Genomic DNA, 20,385 nt, shown 5'->3' with positions numbered 1-20,385 from the left:
ACTCTTGTGACTACTGTGGAAGTTTGAGGGGTAGATTTTGTGGCTACTAGGACACCTTGTTTATTTCTATTATTTACATATATGGATACTAAATATGGCTTCTGTTTTCCTTGTTTTACAGGTGGGAATGTTTAAAATTCACCCAGAAATTCCAGAGTCTTTGTCTGCTGAGGCCAGAGCTTTTATATTGCTGTGTTTTGAGCCTGATCCAGTAAAGCGTGCAACAGCAGCCGACCTGCTGAGAGACTTCTTTCTGAAGCAAGCAAATAAAGGAAAGAAAAGTAAAATAGCATTTAAGCCTGCAGGTAAACTCCCATTAATAACAAACCCATTGAGATGCAGTATATTACCTTACATAACCTTGTTCATTGTACCTAGTTATCGTAAAGATTGGACAAGTGTCTACAATAAAAGATATTTCCATCTGCACACTTACAAAACATTGCAAGACTATAGACATTATGGCTAATAAATGTAATTTTTTTAATGGCTAAGCACATAAAGTGTGAGTAAGTTCACATTGATGTATATGCAGCACACACAGGTGTTTACATACTTAAAGAGGTACTCCACTACTTTAAAGGGGCTACTCCAGACGAAAAATGTTTTCAAATCTACTGGTGCCAGAAAGTTAAACAGATTTGTAAATTACTTTTATATTAAAATCATAAGCCTTCCAGTACTTATCAGCTGCTGTAGTTCTTTTCAGTGCTCTCTGATGCCATCTCTGTCCGTGCCAGAAACTGTCTGTAGCAGGAAAGAATAGCTATGGGCATTTGTTCATGCTCTGGACAGTTCCTGACATGGACAAAGGTGGCAGCAGAGAGCACTGTGGTCAGACTGGAAAGAACTTCACAACTGGGAAAGCTTTGTGTGACAATCAGACCCTGTAATGACTCTTAAATCTGTAGTCATTACAGACACAGCTATAAGCAGATTTGCTATTCAGCTGGGTGAGACAGCTCCTGCTCCTGAATGGCAAACTGTCCCCCTCAGGTACTATAGAAGTGTTACTGCAGTCAGTATATGGTGTTGTCTGGTGGGCAGTTGGGCACTAAGGTGGCTGTGTAAAACCATGAGTAGTGTACTTGTTTGTATTGTATTACTATATGTACCAGCTGGTGAGGTGATAGGTCCTCCAGGGCAGGCTTCTACTACACAAAAATTCACTTCTGCTGTGGCCATTATACGTAGTACGAATGGGACATACTATGGCGCATATCATCTCTTCAGTGCCACGCTAGTACCAGATGGAAGGAGACAGCAATGCAGGACAAGAGGCTATGCTTGCGCAGTGCATGAACAGAACATGACCCCAGGTAAGCTCAGCTAGGAATCGGGACAGAAGTTTGGGTAGGCCGTATAACTAGGGTCAGGCCAGGTCAGGTCTGCAGTGGCATCGGCAGGCATACACGTTACCACCTGCTCCATCCACAACAACCTCATTATCGCCCGCAAGTTTTCTTTATTGGGTCCTGCAGGATCTCAATCCTGATTTAGGTCTCTACATGGGAGCTCACTGAGTATGGATTCATAAAGCTCCCATCAAGGTCATTAGAAGCCACATATTTACAGGTATTGCCAGTTTCCCCATAGTAGTGTCTGCTGGTTGACATGTTGTAGACTTCACCAAAGGTTGAAGCATGAAAAGTTTTCAATTGCTTAGGGGGTTTTATTAGTATTTAGACTCTAAACATTTTGGCTACTGTCTTTCAATTCACATTTAAGTACTGGGATCAGACCATAGGTTATATGAATGAATTTATCCAATAAAGCATCTCTTTTCTTCCCATAGAAATTATTGATTTCCTGTCCATGCAGAATTCCTATATGAACCAGATGTAACATACACAATTAGCAGAATTAAAAAAATTTACTACAGTAGATACTAAGTGTGAACATGAGACATGATTAGTGCTGCTATCCCAATCAGGGGGATGGTATATCAATATATTGCTTCAGGCAGAGGAATAAGCTGAAGTTACTGGGGTTGAATAATCATCACCGTCAGATAGACAACCATTTTCACAAAGACTTTCAGATACTTTCCTTTTATAAAATTATGTAAGGTGCTTGATCCAGAGCGGTGTCCTTGGTAAGGCTTAGCTTCGATGTGCTAAATCTCAAGTAATTAAATAGTTGAGATTACTGAGATGTAACTAAACTCTTTTACACAGACTTTTGCACAGTGTGAGCCATAGGACATTTTTACTAGTAAAATTGGTGCAGTAAGTGGTAACTTTATCACATTTAGGTTTAAATGGGTACTCCGCTGCTCAGCATTTGGAACAAACTGTTCGGTACGCTAGAGTCGCCACCAGGAGCGTGTGACGTCATAGCCCCTGCCCCCATGACACCACGCCCCGCCCCCTCAATGCAAGTCTATGGGAGGGGGTGTAGCGGCTGTTACGCCCCTCCCATAGACTTGCATTGAGGGGGCGGGGCGTGACATCATGGACATCACAAGCTCCCGGCGCCGGCTCAAGTGTTCGGAACAGTTTGTTCCAAACGCTGAGCAGCAGAGTACCCCTTTAAGTTATATCAAACCTACCAAATTTTCTTACATACATTGCTACTTGGTATCTAATAATAGTTTATGTATCCCTTTTTTAAGGCCTTTATTTTGTTTATTGTCACTATAACTTTATTTCTTTACATTGAGCTGTATTATGGATTTTTTTTGTGGGACATTTTTTAAATGACACAATTTTGAGGTACATCTAATGTGGAAAAAAGCGGAATTCCACCTTTGTTTTTTAAGTTTTATTTTTACATGATTCACTTTGGGATTTAAATAACATGATAGTTGATAGTATAGAGGTTTATTTGTAGCGGGATGAGTTGAAGTTTTCATTGTGACTATGTTAGGATACATACCACTTATTGAAGGCAGGATGAATATAAAAAGTAATTTTTTTGTTAGTTTTTTGTGTGGAACAATTTTATAGTCTGGGTTGTTACTGATGCAGCAGTACCAGTGTATGTGCAGCTTTTTGTTTTTTCTCCATGGGAAAGCTTTTTTTAAGAGATGAACTTGGAATGTTTTATTTGTTTATATTTCTTAAAATGTTATTGAATTTTTATCATCCAATTTCATTATACACTGCAATATGCCAGTAGTGTTGTTTATTATGTGAATTCAAATAGAGAAAACAGACATGGTCACACATCCACAACATGCACAATGATCTAATGCTTCTCAGCAACATTTATTAAACTAACAGGTCGTTAGTGTACTTTATGATCATGAAGTGCAAGCCCGCTAGCCACATCACGGCCACCTATAAGTAGCGGGTCCCTAGCATCTCTAGCATAAAATGGCATAGCACTAGGTGGCGACCACCACCGCCGCAACACCAGTGCCCACAGGGGGAATGACCCACTGGCAGAGCACCCCAATGCCACTCAAACCAGTCCAAGGGCCGCACCTCCCCATAGACACGGTGCCACAGCAGCAATGGATGCCACACAGCGCCAAACCAGTGTGAACAAGGTGTAAAAGCTCACTTACCATGTGCTCCCAGTCAGACTGGGAGACGGCCAGAAAGGAAGGGGCCCTGTGCAGCTTCCTGCAAATTTATATAGGGCTGGGCTGAGGGGGAGGCAGAGTGCAGTCCAAGTAAAACAACAAAAAAAGAAAACACAATGTGAATTCAAATAAAGAAAACAGACATGGTCGCACATCCACAACATGTACAATGATCTAATGCTTCTCAGCAACATTTATTAAATTTATTGTCATATGACACAAACTTTATAAAATGTTATTGGATTTTCTAATAAGAATTGTTTTTAGAAGATTTCCTTAATGTATTAGTGACTATGTACATGAATAATGCCCCTTGCACACTACAGAATTTCCACCACTCATTGTCATCAATGGTATTCTGCTGCGCTGTGCACACTGCTGAATTTTTGCCTCAAAATTTCAAATTCTAGAGTCCCCAAAATGTATTGCCGTCAATGGAAGCGCAGTGCATGTCTGAGCGGCCTTACTGCAAACAGAATGTCTCCAAAACCAGTATGGTTTGCATTTAAAAAAAAAACTGTTTAATTCCATAGTGATAAGGCCGATATTATGGTTACAGATTACAATCGCAGTGCATCTCTGCCACTGCCAGTGCCCGGAGAACTGGCTGGTAGCAGTAGCAGTGAGCATGGATCAGTATCGCCTGACTCTGATGCAAAGCATGAACTATTCTTTGATAAGGCTAAAAGATCCAGTTCTGAAAGTCCTTCCAACAAAGCTCCTGTGTCCAACTTATTAAGGTGAGTGCACATATGACACTGCAGACTAAGAGGGAAAGCACACATTTCGTTGTGTTGTGGTTGGCCGTATTTGAAATGGTGCCGTTGTATTTTTTTTCAGTTTTAGCTATTTAGCATTTACGGTGTAATTGCTAAAACTGGCAAGTATTAAAAAACATAGGTTAAAATAGCAGCATTTCAGAAGTACTTACTGCATACCGCATTGTGTATTTTATTTTTAAGCTAAGTTCACTTCAGTATATCCATCTTTTTGCACTGGTGATGTTTGTTTTGCTTTGTTTTTTTTACTGTAGGTTAGATTGTGGCTCAGCCGGAATATCAGTAGACATTGTGTCATAAACAGAGTTAAAACAAATGTAGAAAATGTTATGTTTGCCCTTCACCGTTGATCTATGAGTGTAAAAACTACTAAGAAATCATAAATTCCATTCAAGCATGTAGTATTGTAAGTACCTTCATGAATTCTAGCTTCTCAGCCATGGAATAAAAGGATATCTCACATCAAGGTCGCACATACTAACCTGCTGGTACTGGGTAATAATGTTGGTCATGCTCATCCCCCCCCCCCCCCCTCCTTTTTTTTTTTTTTTGTGTGTGTTTTTTGTCCACATTGCCGTGAGTATGTTCTTAGCCCCTAAGGACACTGCTATGCCCGTCCAGCAGGTCCATTATGAATGCCCTCTAATAAATGTGCAGGAAAACCCTCAGCAGGGATGTAGCTTCTATATGCTCTTTTTTTGCTCATTGCTGCAAGATGTAGACAAAAATAAATTATTCCCCAGTGCCAGCAGGTTACAATGGGCAACCCTGATGTCTGATTTCCTTGAAACTTGGAGGGCACAAATAATTAGAAAACAAAGATTTTCTATGGCAAAAGCGAATTTTCAAGCAAAAGTACTCAATACACGTTATCTATCCATTGTGAGACTGGAAATTACAGATGCAGATAGTCCTTATTCTGTTAAATCATTGTGTTAACACACAGTGTGCCGGATGATGGCTCGGTATCAGAAGACAGAAGTACCCCCCCTTCTCCTGATGAACGGGATTCTGGTCTGTTTCTCCTCCGAAAGGATAGTGAACGTCGTGCGATACTATTCAAAATCCTTAAAGAAGAGCAGAATAAAGTGTCCTCAAATCTGCAAGAATGTCTTATGCAGGTACAATATTATACAGCATTTACTTCAGACCTACAAGGATAATAGGTCCTTCTATACCTTTATAGCATTCCTCATTTAGTCTCGGGCACTGTTTCACTTTTTGCATCTTTCACTTTAGGAACTTTTGTAGATCCGGCTGGATGTCTAGTTTGTATGTCACAGTGCACATCCACTTTATTTAACTTCTGGGGGGGGGGGTTTGTCACTGTGTTATTTTTTGCGTGTTTTTTGTTATTGTGAGTCACAAGAACTTTTTCAGTGTGCAATGCTCTTCTTTGTGTCTTTCTGGAGGTCTAGGGGAGGTGTCTGTGGCCCTCAGGTTTATCACCTGCCTGCAACCCCAAGTCCCTGCTTTGGTAGGGATTCCTGCTAGGTTACGGCTCTCTGGATGAGACTTTGGTTAATACCCAAGTAGAAGCTGGGAGCATTGCTGGTCCTCCTGAAGCTTTGGGAACCCCCGCGATCTCCTGTATAGGGCCCCAGCTTTCCCCCGGCTAGGGCGTCTTGATGGCGCTTTGTGCAGGGGTCAGCTATCTTCGGCTCTCCCATAGAGACGTATGGAGGGGTCATGTCAGCCACCGCTTTGTGCAGGGGTGCACACGCTCCATTTCTGGGGAGAGCCTGGGCCCGTACAGGAGGATACGTTTTTGTATGTGACACTTCTCTTTAAAGTAAATATCTACTCGCAGCTTGAGTCAGCTACACACTGAGGTGGTAATAATTCTCACAAAGAGATATAGGCCCAGATTTATCAAACTGTGTGAGAGAAAAAGTGGAGAGATTTTCCCATAGCAACCAATCACAGCTCAGCTTTCACTTTACCAGGGTTCATTAGCTGAGCTGTGATTGGTTGGTGTGGAAAAATCGCAAACATTTTTTTCTCTCACACAGTTTGATAAATCTGGACCATAGACTTTTGAAATTCTTAATTTGTCATCCTGTTGTCATATACTACATAAGTAATATAATAAAAATTAGGTTTTAATGAGTATTTATGGGAAACAAGCTCTTTTGTTTGCCTATTGGCAAATAAGAAATTAAGAGTTTAATGATGACATTGGGAAAAAAGAGGCATTTCAAGAAAGTATATATATATGGGGGTCATTTACTAATGTGATCCCAACTATTTTTTCTTGTTTTTTTTTCTCCAGAATTTTGTTGCACCCTTCATGCACCAGAACGTGTGACCAAAATAATCTAAAAAAACCCTGACCAACTTACTTAGAAAACCTTTTAGTTAGAAAACCTGAAAAGGGTGCATGTTTTTAAGAGCCGAGGAACGTGCTCTCGAATCACCCAAAGTGCAAGAAAAAGGGCAAACGTGTTACACAAAAAAAAAAAACGTGCACCAAGGATGCGGTCTATTGCAAGCCCTTCTCCGACAGGAGAGAGGCCCCCAATAAACCTAACCCTTCGCCTCCGGACCAAAAGGTACCTGCAAGGTTCCAGGTTCGATGTCCCTTTTCGCCAAAGCTACTAAGGGACCACAAATTCTCCCGGCATCTCCCTTGGCATTAGCCAAGGTATCTGCCAACAGAGCCGATAACGGTCAGTACCCTGCCCATGCACGAGTACCCGGGGTTGTTGCAGGGAGGTGAGGAACCTAATGGCCACACACACCTCCCCTAGACCGCTAGGAGAGACAATAAGACAACACAGGAACACAGGAAGTTACGCGTTTCAAGCGCAGAAAGCACTCTTAGTCATACTTAGGATGATGATTAAGAGCGCTTTCTGCGCTTGAGAGACACCCAGAAGGGTTACACAGGAAGTTACGCGTTTCAAGCGCAGAAAGCACTCTTAGTCATACTTAGGATGATGATTAAGAGCGCTTTCTGCGCTAGGAGAGACACCCAGAAGGGTTACCACATCCTAACAATCCTGTGAACACACAACACGCAAAAAGTGACACCGTGACAAAAAAGAAAGAAATAAGTGAATGTGTGCAGGTATACTGCCCAGACATCCATCCGGATCTATAAAAAAAATTCTGATCCTACCCAGAAAGCCGGGAATCAAGAGGTGAGTGCCACAAAGGTGAAGAGTTCATGGTGCCAGTGCTTCCACTCAGTGAGCCAATTCTCACAGTGAGTTTCGGCACCTCGGGGTCACCACTCCACGAGGCACTAAAGTACCACGGCTCTAGACCCTCTCAGCCTCATGGCGATACCCGGAGGGAAACCGGTCACATCGGGGCAGTCGTCAAACTGATTCCTCAGAACCAGCCCCGGAACGCCCTGGTACACCTGTCCCCTCCATGCAGCACCCATTCTACATAAATGCCCCAAATCTAGCACTGATAAGAACAGAAGCTACACTTGATCGATGAAAAGGGTGCATGGCCGCAGGAAAAGTGGTATGACTGTAAAAAAAGGTGTGTGTTCCTGACGATCCTAACAAATTTAGTAATCTTCCCATGTAAAATGTGGTGGATTTGGGCTCTGGAAATCCCAACAGCTCAGAACAGTCATTAAAAATAAAAATGCAAAATGTAGGGAAAAATTAGTAATTACCATGGAATAATTCCTGTCAGGAAAAAACCCACACAAAAAACTCCACTCCACTCGTAGGAAATCAGGGCCATTATATTATATTATATTTACATATAAATGTGGAGATGTACTGCCGAAGGCTGTCTGGGCATACTGGGAGTTGTAGTTTTGCCACAGCTGGAGACACACTGTTTGGAAAAGACTGGTATAAGCAATAAACTATGGAAAAACTGTTTTCTGTTTAAAATAAATTGGAGTAAAAATTACCTAAACCCCATAAACCCCATTAAAGGGGTACACCAGTGGAAAATAAATGTTTTTAAACCAACTGTTGCCAGAATGCTAAATAGATTTGTAAATTACACCTATTTTAAAATCTTAAACCTTCCAGTACTTATCAGCTGCTGTATACTACAGAGGAAGTTGTGTAGTTCTTTCCAGTTTGACCACAGTGCTCTCTGCTGACACCTCTGTCTGTGCCAGGAGCAAATTCCCATAGCAAACTCTTCTGCTCTGGACAGTTCCTTACACGGACAGAAATGGCAGCAGAGAGCACTGTGGACCGACTGGAAAGAATTGTACAACTTTCTCCAGGGCATACAGCAGAAGTACTGTAAGGATTAAAATTTTAAAAAAGAAGCAATTTACAAATCTATTTAACTTTCTGGAAAACAAAGAAATGTAGAATCCAGCTCTTGTGCAAATAAAATCCAATATTTATTCCTATAAGACAACACAGGAACACAGGAAGTTACGCGTTTCAAGCGCAGAAAGCACTCTTAGTCATACTTAGGATGATGATTAAGAGCGCTTTCTGCGCTTGAAACACGTAACTTCCTGTGTTGTCTTAATGGAATAAATCTTGGATTTTATTTGCACAAGAGCTGGATTCTACATTTCTTTGTTTACCAGTGGTGTCCAGCACCTGGATCCGTGCTCCATCTGTCCAGGGCGGGGTGAGCTGGTCTTCTCTTTTCCATTTATTTAACTTACTGACACCAGTTTATTTGAAAATATTTCACTGGAGTACCCCTTTAACCTAGAAGTTACCAACAATAAAAAGAACTTGTTAGCAAAGTGTTTTGTACTATATGGTTGGATACATAAGTAGAAATAATGTCACACATTATATCCTGTAGAGCTCAGAAGACGTGCAGCTGTCAGTCACTCACATCAAACAGATTATTAGTATCCTGAGGGACTTTATCCGCTCTCCAGAGCACAGAGTTATGGCTTCCACCATATCCAAGCTCAAAGTGGATCTCGACTTTGACAGCACATCTATAAATCAAATCCAGCTTGTCCTGTTCGGTTTCCAGGATGCGGTAAGTAGTTAGTATGACTCATGATATGATGCTGGTGTTACTATATTATTGTAAAAAAGGTGCTGTATTTTCAGTTTTTGTATTTTGCAGAGTTACTGATGTTTTTCATTTACTTGTAGAAAAATACAGTAATATAGTAGTATCATAAAGCTGGATTTACATCATGTTCGGGCAGTATGTCAGAAGTGTTTGTTGGGATGCCAGAAAAAAAATTGTACCAACATACATGGCCCAAATTAAGCCTGCTAAAGACTAAGTTATTTTGCCAGGTTCAAAAACTTAAAAAGTGAATGGGCACACTGCACACATACCATACTGTAAGCATTGGCAGACTTCTTGGGAGGGAGATTTATTGTTTTTTTTTTTAGGGTGGTTTCACACCACGTTTTGTACTTACGGTTCCCGTATACAGCTGGGAGGAGGGGTGGGGCTTAATCACGGCGCCCGCACTCAGCCGTATAGGGGAACCGTATTTAATGCATGTCTATGAGCCAACCGGAGTGAACGTCAGCCTCTGGTCGGGTGCGTTTTCGGCCATATGCGGTTTCCCGACCGTAGGCAAAAACGCGGTCGACCACGTTTTTGCCGGCGGTCGGGAAACCACATATGGCCGAAAACGCAGCCGACCAGAGGCTGCGGTTCACTCCGGTCGGCTCAGAGACATACGGCTGAATGCGGGCGCCGCGATTAAGCCCCGCCCCCTACTCCCAGCCATATACGGGAACCGAAAGTACAAAACGTGGTGTGAAACCACCCTTACCCAGTTTTTTTTGGTGGTAAATGTTGACGCAATGAGGGTCACATATGTTATTTTATAATAAGTATTTTGGTTAAAGTCAAAAGAAATGTCACTTTTGCAGTGGTAGCTGATTTATCAAATGAGACAATTTAAAATTGTTACAAATTTTTGCGCAATCACCCACATTTTTGTTCAATCACACTCCAGCCAAGACACCTTGAAACTTGCTTAAATTTAAGCCATTCATGAAGAACATGTGTGTTTTTTGATAAATATGAGGGAATTACACGTGACATAGACACATTTAAATGGCAGGAAAAATAACTTGATTTACACATACAATGATAAATAGCTCCCCCTATGTATATTCCCAACGTACTAGATGTACATGATGTATATGTAGCTTAAGATGCACTTGTATTTTATGTATTCTTTGTTGGTTAAATATCTTTTCAGGTTAATAAAGTCCTAAGGAACCACTTAATCCGGCCTCATTGGATGTTTGCAATGGATAATATTATTCGACGTGCAGTGCAGGCAGCTGTCACTATTCTTATTCCTGGTAGGTGGACAGGATGCTGGTAGTAATAGTGGTAAACATACATAAAAATTATAGCAGCTGTCAGCAAGAGCAAAGACATATGTAAATATTATGGATTATTTTAAAATGCTTTTCCTTTATTTACTTTACATATAAATCCAAGGTTTTAGTGAACATTTTGGTCATATTGTGTCAATCCATCTACAACGTCAAAATGATTTTACATGTTTAATCCTACACGAAACAAAATCAACTTACTTGGGGCTAGGCCTTTCATTCTAAGAGTTGGTGGCATCCCAGTGGATTGACCTCCACCTATTGTGTATATGAGAGAAGCAAGTAAATGCCACAGAGCTCCACAGCAATACAATTCACATGAATCTGCAGCATATGAGTGTATCACAGAGCGCCACAGCAATACAATTCACATTATACTGCATCATATCAATATCACAGAGCACCAAGGCAGCACAATTCAGTAATGTGTACAATAGGGGGAAAATATGCAATATAGGACTGCTCCAAGGGTAAGAGAGGACTGTACTGGGGTGGTAAATGCAACTAACAGTAAAATATTTGCAAATATAAATGTTAAAATATATATATTTAAAGTGTACCGGTCATTAACAAAAACACTTTATAAAATGTAGAAAGTAACATTATATGTTAATTTGTAATATATATTGGTTAAAAAATTGCATGTGTGTCTCTGTGAGGAGTCCAAATATAGCAAGTGTGAATAGACAAGCAGGGCTTTGTGCACTGAGGACAAGCAGGGCTCTGTACACTGAGGACAAGCAGGGCTCTGTACACTGAGGACAAGCAGGGCTCTGTACACTGAGGACAAGCAGGGCTCTGTACACTGAGGACAAGCAGGGCTCTGTACACTGAGGACAAGCAGGGCTCTGTACACTGAGGACAAGCAGGGCTCTGCAGTGAGGACAAGCAGGGCTCTGCAGTGAGGACAAGCAGGGCTCTGTGCACTGAGGACAAGCAGGGCTCTGTGCACTGAGGACAAGCAGGGCTCTGTACACTGAGGACAAGCAGGGCTCTGTACACTCAGGACAAGCAGGGCTCTGTACACTCAGGACAAGCAGGGCTCTGTACACTGAGGACAAGCAGGGCTCTGCAGTGAGGACAAGCAGAGCTCTGTACACTGAGGACAAGCAGGGCTCTGCAGTGAGGACAAGCAGGGCTCTGTACACTGAGGACAAGCAGAGCTCTGTACACTGAGGACAATCATGGCTCTGTACACTGAGGACAAGCAGGGCTCTGTACACTGAGGATAAGCATGGCTCTGTACACTGAGGACAAGCAGGGCTCTGTACACTGAGGACAAGCAGGGCTCTGTACACTGAGGACAAGCAGGGCTCTGTGCACTGAGGACAAGCAGGGCTCTGTGCACTGAGGACAAGCAGGGCTCTGTATACTGAGGACAAGCAGGGCTCTGTAGACTGAGGACAAGCAGGGCTCTGTAGACTGAGGACAAGCAGGGCTCTGTAGACTGAGGACAAGCAGGGCTCTGTAGACGGAGGACAAGCAGGGCTCTGTACACTGAGGACCAGCAGAGCTCTGTACAATGAGGACAAGCAGGGCTCTGTACACTGAGGACAAGCAGGGCTCTGTACACTGAGGACAAGCAGGGCTCTGTACACTGAGGACAAGCAGGGCTCTGTACACTGAGGACAAGCAGGGCTCTGTGCACTGAGGACAAGCAGGGCTCTGTACACTGAGGACAAGCAGGGCTCTGTACACTGAGGACAAGCAGGGCTCTGTACACTGAGGACAAGCAGGGCTCTGTACACTGAGGACAAGCAGGGCTCTGTGCACTGAGGACAAGCAGGGCTCTGTGCACTGAGGACAAGCAGGACCCTGTGCAGTGAGGCTCTGTCACATGCCCATGGCTCACACAGCAGGATGATTGCCAATTCGAGAGCCTGCACAGAGCCCTGCTTGTCCTACCCTCACTTCCTACATTCAGCATTGTCACAGAGACACATACATGCAATAGCTGCAGGAACAGCACATTTTTTAATTAATGTATATTACAAATATACATATAATGGTATTATCTACATTATGTACAAAGTTTTTGTTAATGACATGTACACTTTAAGCTTAATTCTATGCCCTCCTCCTGAACTCACCACCTGTCCTGTACTGAATGCTGCTCTAGTCTAACTTAGACTAGAGCATCAGTCAGGACAGGTGGTGAGTTCAGGAGGAGGGCATAGAATTAATCTTAAATTAAAATGCCTGTTAAAAATCTTCCCAGGGCGGCGATTTGCCACCCCTGTGAAGGTGCCGCCTGGGTCCAATGGACCCAGCAGGGCCCATTGTAGGACCGGCCCTGTTTTTGTGGCAATACCAGATTTTGAGGGCTCCTTTTCTGTTTTTAGTCAGTATATTGAAGCTCTTATATTGAAGTACTGAGAAGCTCTTATCCTGTCATCTTTCCATATATTGCACAGAGCTAAGGACACACCTGGGACCTGCATCAGAGTGTGAGGGAGTGGATAAAGAAGTGGAAGATGAAGAGTACCAGCCTGTTCAGCAGACTAGTTCTGAAGAGGCTGTCATCACATCTGGTGTTAGCACACTTAGCTCAGTGGTTTCACATGAGACACAGGGTCACCAGCTAAACCTACAGCTTGGGAAACTGAAACAAGAGACTAACAGGTAAAATTACTAAAGCCTTACCAAAAATAAAGATGAATCTACACTTTGTGGGAGATCAGTTTTTCTTATCTGTTATTTTTTTCATCAAACATGGAAATTAATGGAAAGGAAAGGCTGAAGTGGTTACTATTTGTTGCGAGAAGTGCACCAAAATGTTTCACTTTATTTTTTTCAAGAGCAGGGAACCATTTTAAAGTCAACCATAACATAAAGCATACCTGTGCCTTTAGAAAACTCTTCAGACACGTTAAAGGTTATGCCACAATCTCAGCAGTCAAACTTTCAGAAGACCTAAGAGCAGCTGTCCCCTGAATGAATGTAGCTGCGGGTTCATACTCAACCACTGCTCCAATAAATCTCTATGGGACTTCCAAACATTGCCAAGCGCTGAAAGTAAATTGAATAGTGGTCATGTGTGCTTTAATTCCTTTCATAATGGTGACAACTGACCTGCATTATTGTGATTTATGGAGAACCCAGTGGTCACACCTGCACTGATCAGTTAGTTATCCATATCCGGTGAATAGAGGATAACTTTTAGTCTTGACATAACCCCTTTAATATGTGGCTTGCTTGACTAGAGTCTAAGGTGTCATTCAGTCTGCATCTATAAGTTCCTGAGACTCTGAACCTCAATTCAGCTTCACATGTTAACTCTGACATCATACAGAAATATACTGCTGGTCCATTTACAGTGTTGAAATGCATAGTTATTAAAGAAGAGTGCTGATGTGAATGTGAATGTCTACAGCTCAACATACCAGCGGTAGGGGAGGGCTTTCCTACAGGTGTGGTGGTTAGTCTGGCTATTTTCAAGGCCTTTGCTGTGGCCCTATCTGGGGGAGGTACTTGGTGCGTTTGGTCCCCGATTTTGTGCTTGGGTTCACTTTCTATCTTTCTATATGATAGTCCTAGGGCCCGCATTCGCACTAACTTGGATGTTTCTACTCCCTTTCTCCTGGGTCGTGGGACAAAGCAGGGGTGCCTGCTACCCATCCTTTTTGCGCTGGAGCCTTTGGCGGCAGCAAAATGCAGGGTCCCTGCTATCTGTGGTATTCCCAGGGGGTCTATGGTAGAGAAGGTTTCCCTTTCTGCAGATGACACACTGGTGTATTTAGCGGACACTGGGGGTTCTCTCCTGTCCCTTATTGACCTATTTGATCGGTTTAGTTAGATTTCGGCTCGCGGGTCAACTGGGCTAAGTCCTCCCTAATGGCATTTTCGTCTGGAGTCCCCCTCCTCTCATCTTTTCCGGCAGGGGTGTAGGTGGTTTTTTAGATACTTAGGAGTGGAGATAACTGCTTCCCTGATGGACTATATGTCCCTGAACTTGGAGCCGCTTTTATGCTCCACTGTGGAGCGGTTGAAGGCCTGGTCCTCACTTCCTCTCTTCCTAGCTGGCAGGATCAATATATTTAAAATGATTTACCTCCCTAAATTCCTTTATCTTTTTCATTTAGCTCCCATGATCCCCTAGGAAATATTTTATTACATTATGTGGTGCTCTGGGATCCTTCTACTGGCAGGGAAAACCTCCCAGACTTTGTCGGGCTCTTTTCCAGGCTCCTAAGTGGCATGGCAGCTTAGCTGCCCCTGATGTCTATAAATATCTTCTTGCCTCCCAACTGGTCTATGCAGCATGTTGGATCGATCTGGATTTGTCGAACTCGGCGACAGCCTTGGCTGGAGCAATTATGGGTTCCAATGAAGCTCTTATTAATACTTTCTACAGGTATCACTCTTGCTCTTCCTTTCCTATTCTCATTCAAACTATAGCTAAAGTGTGGTCCGTGGTGTCAAGTAAATTTCCACAGACTCTGGTATCTCCTAGGGCACAGACTCTGGTACCATATATACTCGAGTATAAGCCGAGTTTTTCAGCACGATTTTTCGTGCTGAAAACACCCCCCTCGGCTTATACTCGAGTGAATTCTCCACCCGCAGTGGTCTTCAACCTGCGGACCTCCAGAGGTTTCAAAACTACAACTCCCAGCAAGCCCGGGCAGCCATCGGCTGTCCGGGCTTGCTGGGAGTTGTAGTTTTGAAACCTCCGGAGGTCCGCAGGTTGAAGACCACTGCGGCCTTCGACATCATCCCGCCCCCTCTCACCCCCCTTTAGTTCTGTACAGTACTCACCTCCGCTCGGCGCTGGTCCGGTGCTGCAGGACTGTCCGGAGAGGAGGTCGTCCGGTGGGATAGTGGTTCCGGGCTGCTATCTTCACCGGGGAGGCCTCTTCTAAGCGCTTCGGGCCCGGCCCCAGAATAGTCACGTTGCCTTGACAACGACGCAGAGGTACGTTCATTGCCAACGTACTTCTGCGTCATTGTCAAGGCAACGCCTCTATTCCGGGCCGGAAGCGCGGAGAAGAGGAGCCCGCAGTGAAGATAGCAGCCCGGAACCACTATCCCACCGGACGACCTCCTCACCGGACAGTCCTGCAGCACCGGACCAGCGCCGATCGGAGGTGAGTACTGTACAGAACTAAAGGGGGGTGAGAGGGGGCTGGATGATGTCGAAGGCCGCAGTGGTCTTCAACCTGCGTACCTCCGGAGGTTTCAAAACTACAACTCCCAGCAAGCCCGGACAGCCGATGGCTGCCCGGGCTTGCTGGGAGTTGTAGTTTTGAAACCTCTGGAGGTCCGCAGGTTGAAGACCACTGAGGGCGGATGATGAGAAGAGGATGATGAAGGGGGGGTGTGGGATGATGACAAGAGGATGATGAAGGGGGGGTGGGATGATGAAGGGGGTGGGGATGATGACAAGGGGATGATGAAGGGGGGGTGGGATGATTACAAGGGGATGATGAAGGGGGGTGGGGATGATGACAAGGGGATGATGAAGGGGGGTGGGGATGATGAAAGGGGGTGGGGATGATGACAAGGGGATGATGACAGGTGATGATGATGAGGGTCTGGATGATGACAGGCGGTGATGATGATGAGGATGTTAATGACTGGTCTGGATGGTGACAGGGGGGGGTGATGTATTTCCCACCCTAGGCTTATACTCGAGTCAATAACTTTTCCTGGGATTTTGGGTTGAAATTAGGGGTCTCGGCTTATACTCGGGTCGGCTTATACTCGAGTATATACGGTATCTCCTGTGGGGAAATGTAAATTTTTCTCACCTTCATGGGTTACAGGAGGCCAGTTTCTGGGATTCTCATGGAGTCAAATTTGTGATCCACTTGCTTGGGTAGGATCAGATTTTCTTATCCTTCTCGGACATGAAGGAACGTTATATATCCCTGGAAATGCCTTCTATAGTTATCTTCAGCTTCGGCATGACGTTCAGGCGGAGTTTGGCTCCCAGGAATTTACTCCTGTTTTTTCTGATGTGGATCTTCTCCTGGGCACTACGGATCTTTCTAAACCCCTTACACAGACCTATACACTCCTCCAGACATTGGAGCCTAGCCCTTTTTCACAAGCCTTGCATAAATGGGTGGCTGATATCCCGGATTTGTCTGTGAGTCAGTGGAAGGAGGTTGAAGGCTCTTATTATTCCACTGTAGACAGTAGCAGAGATATGCTGATCCAGTCTAGATATGTTTTGAGGTATTATACTCCTGCTAAGCTGAAGCGCATTGGTGTTTCTCCGTCTGTTCTGTGTTTCCGTTGCTCTTCGGAAATTGGTACTTTTATGCATGCTTTGTGGGAGTGTCCTGTCACTGCTCTCTTCTGGAGGGAGGTGATGGGGTTTATGGCTGATAATCTAGACTTCCCTTTCTTACTCACCCCTGTGGTGTGCCTGCTGGGAGTCATTAATGAGGTGGTCTCTGGTTCGCCTAGACGCTCAATAATTCGCTTCCTGCTATTCTGTGCCCGTAAGATGGTAGTGATGTCTCGTTGGCTAACTTTGCTTAATAAATATGTCCCGTTATACCAGGCTCTATATGTGAGTTGTAAGTGCCCTAAATAATTTGACAAGGTATGGACCCCCTGGCTTTTGCTGGATGTGTCGACAGACCCCCTGACTAGACTATCCCAGTAGGTCTTCTGTAGTGTGCTGCGGTTCTTTACGAGAAGGGGCTGAGTTGGGGTTACAGGGATGAGTGCTTGTGTGTGTGTGTGTGTGTGTCTCTCTGTCTGTGTTGGGCTTCCTACAGTTGGGCCTCAGATGTGCCCTTCTGTTTTACTGGAGCATATTTTTGCATACTCTGAATCTCTGTCACTGTGCTAGAGCCGGTCTCTGGGACCTACGTATTCTGTTGTATATGTTCTACCTTGTTCCACCTTTTTGGTGGTGTTTGTTAATTAAAATGCAAAAATGTAAAATAAATACTTTTAAAACATTTTTAATAAAGAGTGGGTTATGACCATAGTTAATATTGTAACTTATATCTAATAAAATTGACAATTTTTCCTTAATTGCCTCATTCAGGGACCAATTATTTTTTTTTTTTGTTATCATAGATTATTGGAAGAGCTTGTTCAAAAGGAAAAAGAATACCAGTTTCTTTTAAAACAATGCCTGGAACAAAGAAGCCATGACTTGCACCTCCTTCAGATCAAATCTAGTATGGGTAAATATTCGTATACCAACTTAAGACATTTCTTGGTTTCTACCCAGAGCTTTTTATGAAACAATATGGATCATTGTATTTGCATTTTTGATTAACATTTTTAGATGTTCCAAGATCTGCATCTTTTGTGTCAATTGGCATAAATAGAGACCAAGAACTAATGGACTGGCTGAGACAGCAAGGGGCTGGCGAAGAGGTTGTGGAGCAGGTAACTCATCACATCTCATTCTCTATCCTGTACCATTTTAATGTTGTCTGACTTCTTTTATATGTATTCATTTTCCAGTTTATTGAAGAAGATTATACTCTTAATGATGTTCTTCATGATATCACCAAAGAAGACCTGAAAAATCTAAAACTCAGGTATGGCACAGTTCTAAATCATGACAAATGTGAAAATATCAGTCCAAGTGATGGGGAGGGATGGAGGTAAGGAAGGTTTAGGACCCCATGTAATACCTATGCATACCCTATAGGTCAGAGAGAAAAACATAATCCAATCTAGATACTTCATTTCCTTTTTCAGGGTGACTGATGAGTGGGGGATCTGGGGTAACACGTAGTATTTTACTCAGCATTTAGTCCTTATTTTGGACATTTTTTAAGCAGACTCAGGAGTGGAAAGGTTTGGATTCTTTTTTTGTGTTTTGGATTAACTTGTGGTTTTAGCTAAAAACACTGAGTAAAAAAGTTCTTATGAACACAGCCTAATACTAATAGATTGCAGTAATAAACTCCATGCAGAAACTGATGCTTCTTTCCATATCCCAGGGGTGGACCTCTGTGCAGGATCTGGAAGGCAATCTCCAAACACCGGAAGCCTAAGAAAATTCTTGGCCTGGACAATTAACACTATAGAGATGTCTGACCTGTAGAGATACAGAATGTAAAGTGTAACATATAGGAAAAACATTCCAAATTTTAAATTATTTATCTTTTGTACATCGCTGTATAGTTATTACCTCCTAGGTGTATGTCATTTCTTAAATGTAGAGGTTGTATAACTGCTGTACTGTATCTAGTGTGAACATTTGGGTATTTTTTCTATAGGAGTCTGATCGGTAAATCAGATAGACATCAGTGATGTAGCATGTAAGGTGTATCAAGAGTAAGTGTAAAAGAACAGTAAACCTAAGGTAAAGCGCCGCTAATGTAATACACGAATATGTATGACAAATAGGGTTCCCAGAACTGCAGGTCTGTAAGATAGTGTAGTGGTCGCAGGAGCAGGGATTTTGTTGTTCGTCCTGTCAGTGATGTCACTGAAGAATAAGGAAAAATAAACTGCATACAAGCACTAAACAAATGTATGTAAGACAGACTTTAGGCTTTGTGCCTTTTTAAACAAGTCCATTAACATAGCGAAAAGTAATGGATACAGATGTCATGTAATATATGGTGACACATTCATCCGTCTGTATCAATAGTCAACGTGTGCTGTGTTTCTGATTTCCTCAGCACAATGTCTGGTACTGCTGTAGCGGAGCCTGTTCTGCATATTCATTTTAAATGGCAGCGACTAAAATATATAGTGAAATATGTAAAGAATCTTAAACGGGTGTACTCCGCTGCTCAGTGTTTGGAAGAAACTGTTCCAAATGCTGGAGACGACGCCTGGAGCTCGTGATGTCATAGCCCCGCCCCCTCATGACATCACGCCCCACATCCTCAATGCAAGTCTATGGGAGGGGGCGTGGTGACTGTCACGCCCCATCCCATAGACTTGCATTGAGGGGGTGGGGCGTGACGTCATGAGGGGGCGGGGCTATGACATTACGAGCTCCTGCCTCCAGCATTCGGAACAGTTTGTTCCAAACGCTGAGCAGCATAGTACCCCTTTAAAACCAGTGATAAAGTGGATTTCTTGAATATAGTTTTCTATGTACAAAACAGAAACCCTAAATGCGAGGGTACTGGAGGGCACTGCACTGAGCCACTTTAACACATATTAACGTATAGTGTGAAACTGTCTTTGACACAGTGTGATTATTATTATTTTTTTTTTATACACTACTGTCATTTTGTTTTTGTTTTTTAAGAGGAGATGGTGCTTACATGTCAATGATTCTCTCAGAATTTTCAACTTGGTAGTGGATGGAATAGTCGGAAAACCATTCTAGATAAGGTCATTCTGATTCTCAAATGGTGGAATTGCTATGAAGTCTCATCCACAACTGCAGAATTTTTCGGCACAGAAATTGGCATGCAGTGCCAATATTTAAGACTACATGTAGGAGATATGTTGTAGAATTTTCCGTGACCGATTTTGATAGTAAACCCATGGATTTGCTCTTCAATGTAAAATTCACAGTGAATTTGCATAAAAATCCTCATGAAATGTGACATTGCTGCACATTCTCTATGGGTTTACAATGGAAAAATCTACTGCATGAGGGCCTACTCTTTCTCCAATCACTAGTTTAGGAACCAGTTGGGGGTCCTACTATATTTTATGAGACGCTGGCTATCAGGACATGCTAGTCCCACAATCATTGTGCCTTCTAGATGTTAATTGTCTCATGCACTGGTCACTTTTAGAGCTTTACATACACTTAAAGGGGTTCTCCGGTGCTTAGACATCTTATCCCCTATCCACAGGGCCGGCGGCATGTGACATCACGCCTCCACCCCCGTGTGACGTCACGCTCCGCCCC

The 20,385-nt window shown here is 43.2% G+C and overlaps 1 protein-coding gene across 4 annotated transcripts in view; it reads left to right on the top strand.

Annotated features, from left to right (window-relative positions):
• Nucleotides 1–19,365, top strand: part of MAP3K15 (mitogen-activated protein kinase kinase kinase 15) — a 204,224-nt gene extending 184,859 nt beyond the window's left edge. For all 4 annotated transcript variants that reach the window (XM_056558511.1, XM_056558512.1, XM_056558513.1 and 1 more), the window contains 10 exons: nucleotides 122–305; nucleotides 4,089–4,269; nucleotides 5,255–5,429; nucleotides 9,061–9,246; nucleotides 10,442–10,547; nucleotides 12,998–13,205; nucleotides 17,622–17,731; nucleotides 17,836–17,939; nucleotides 18,018–18,094; nucleotides 18,503–19,365. In XM_056558511.1, coding sequence (XP_056414486.1) covers nucleotides 122–305; nucleotides 4,089–4,269; nucleotides 5,255–5,429; nucleotides 9,061–9,246; nucleotides 10,442–10,547; nucleotides 12,998–13,205; nucleotides 17,622–17,731; nucleotides 17,836–17,939; nucleotides 18,018–18,094; nucleotides 18,503–18,581 — 1,410 coding nt within the window. In that variant the 3' untranslated portion in view covers nucleotides 18,582–19,365. The remainder of the gene's footprint in view (nucleotides 1–121; nucleotides 306–4,088; nucleotides 4,270–5,254; nucleotides 5,430–9,060; nucleotides 9,247–10,441; nucleotides 10,548–12,997; nucleotides 13,206–17,621; nucleotides 17,732–17,835; nucleotides 17,940–18,017; nucleotides 18,095–18,502) is intronic.
• Nucleotides 19,366–20,385: the final 1,020 nt, after the last annotated feature.

This window comes from Hyla sarda, chromosome 2, assembly GCF_029499605.1.
Source record: "Hyla sarda isolate aHylSar1 chromosome 2, aHylSar1.hap1, whole genome shotgun sequence".
Lineage (NCBI taxonomy): Eukaryota > Metazoa > Chordata > Amphibia > Anura > Hylidae > Hyla > Hyla sarda.
Note: the sequence above shows the minus strand (reverse complement) of the source record. Positions and strands in the feature narration are given on the sequence as shown.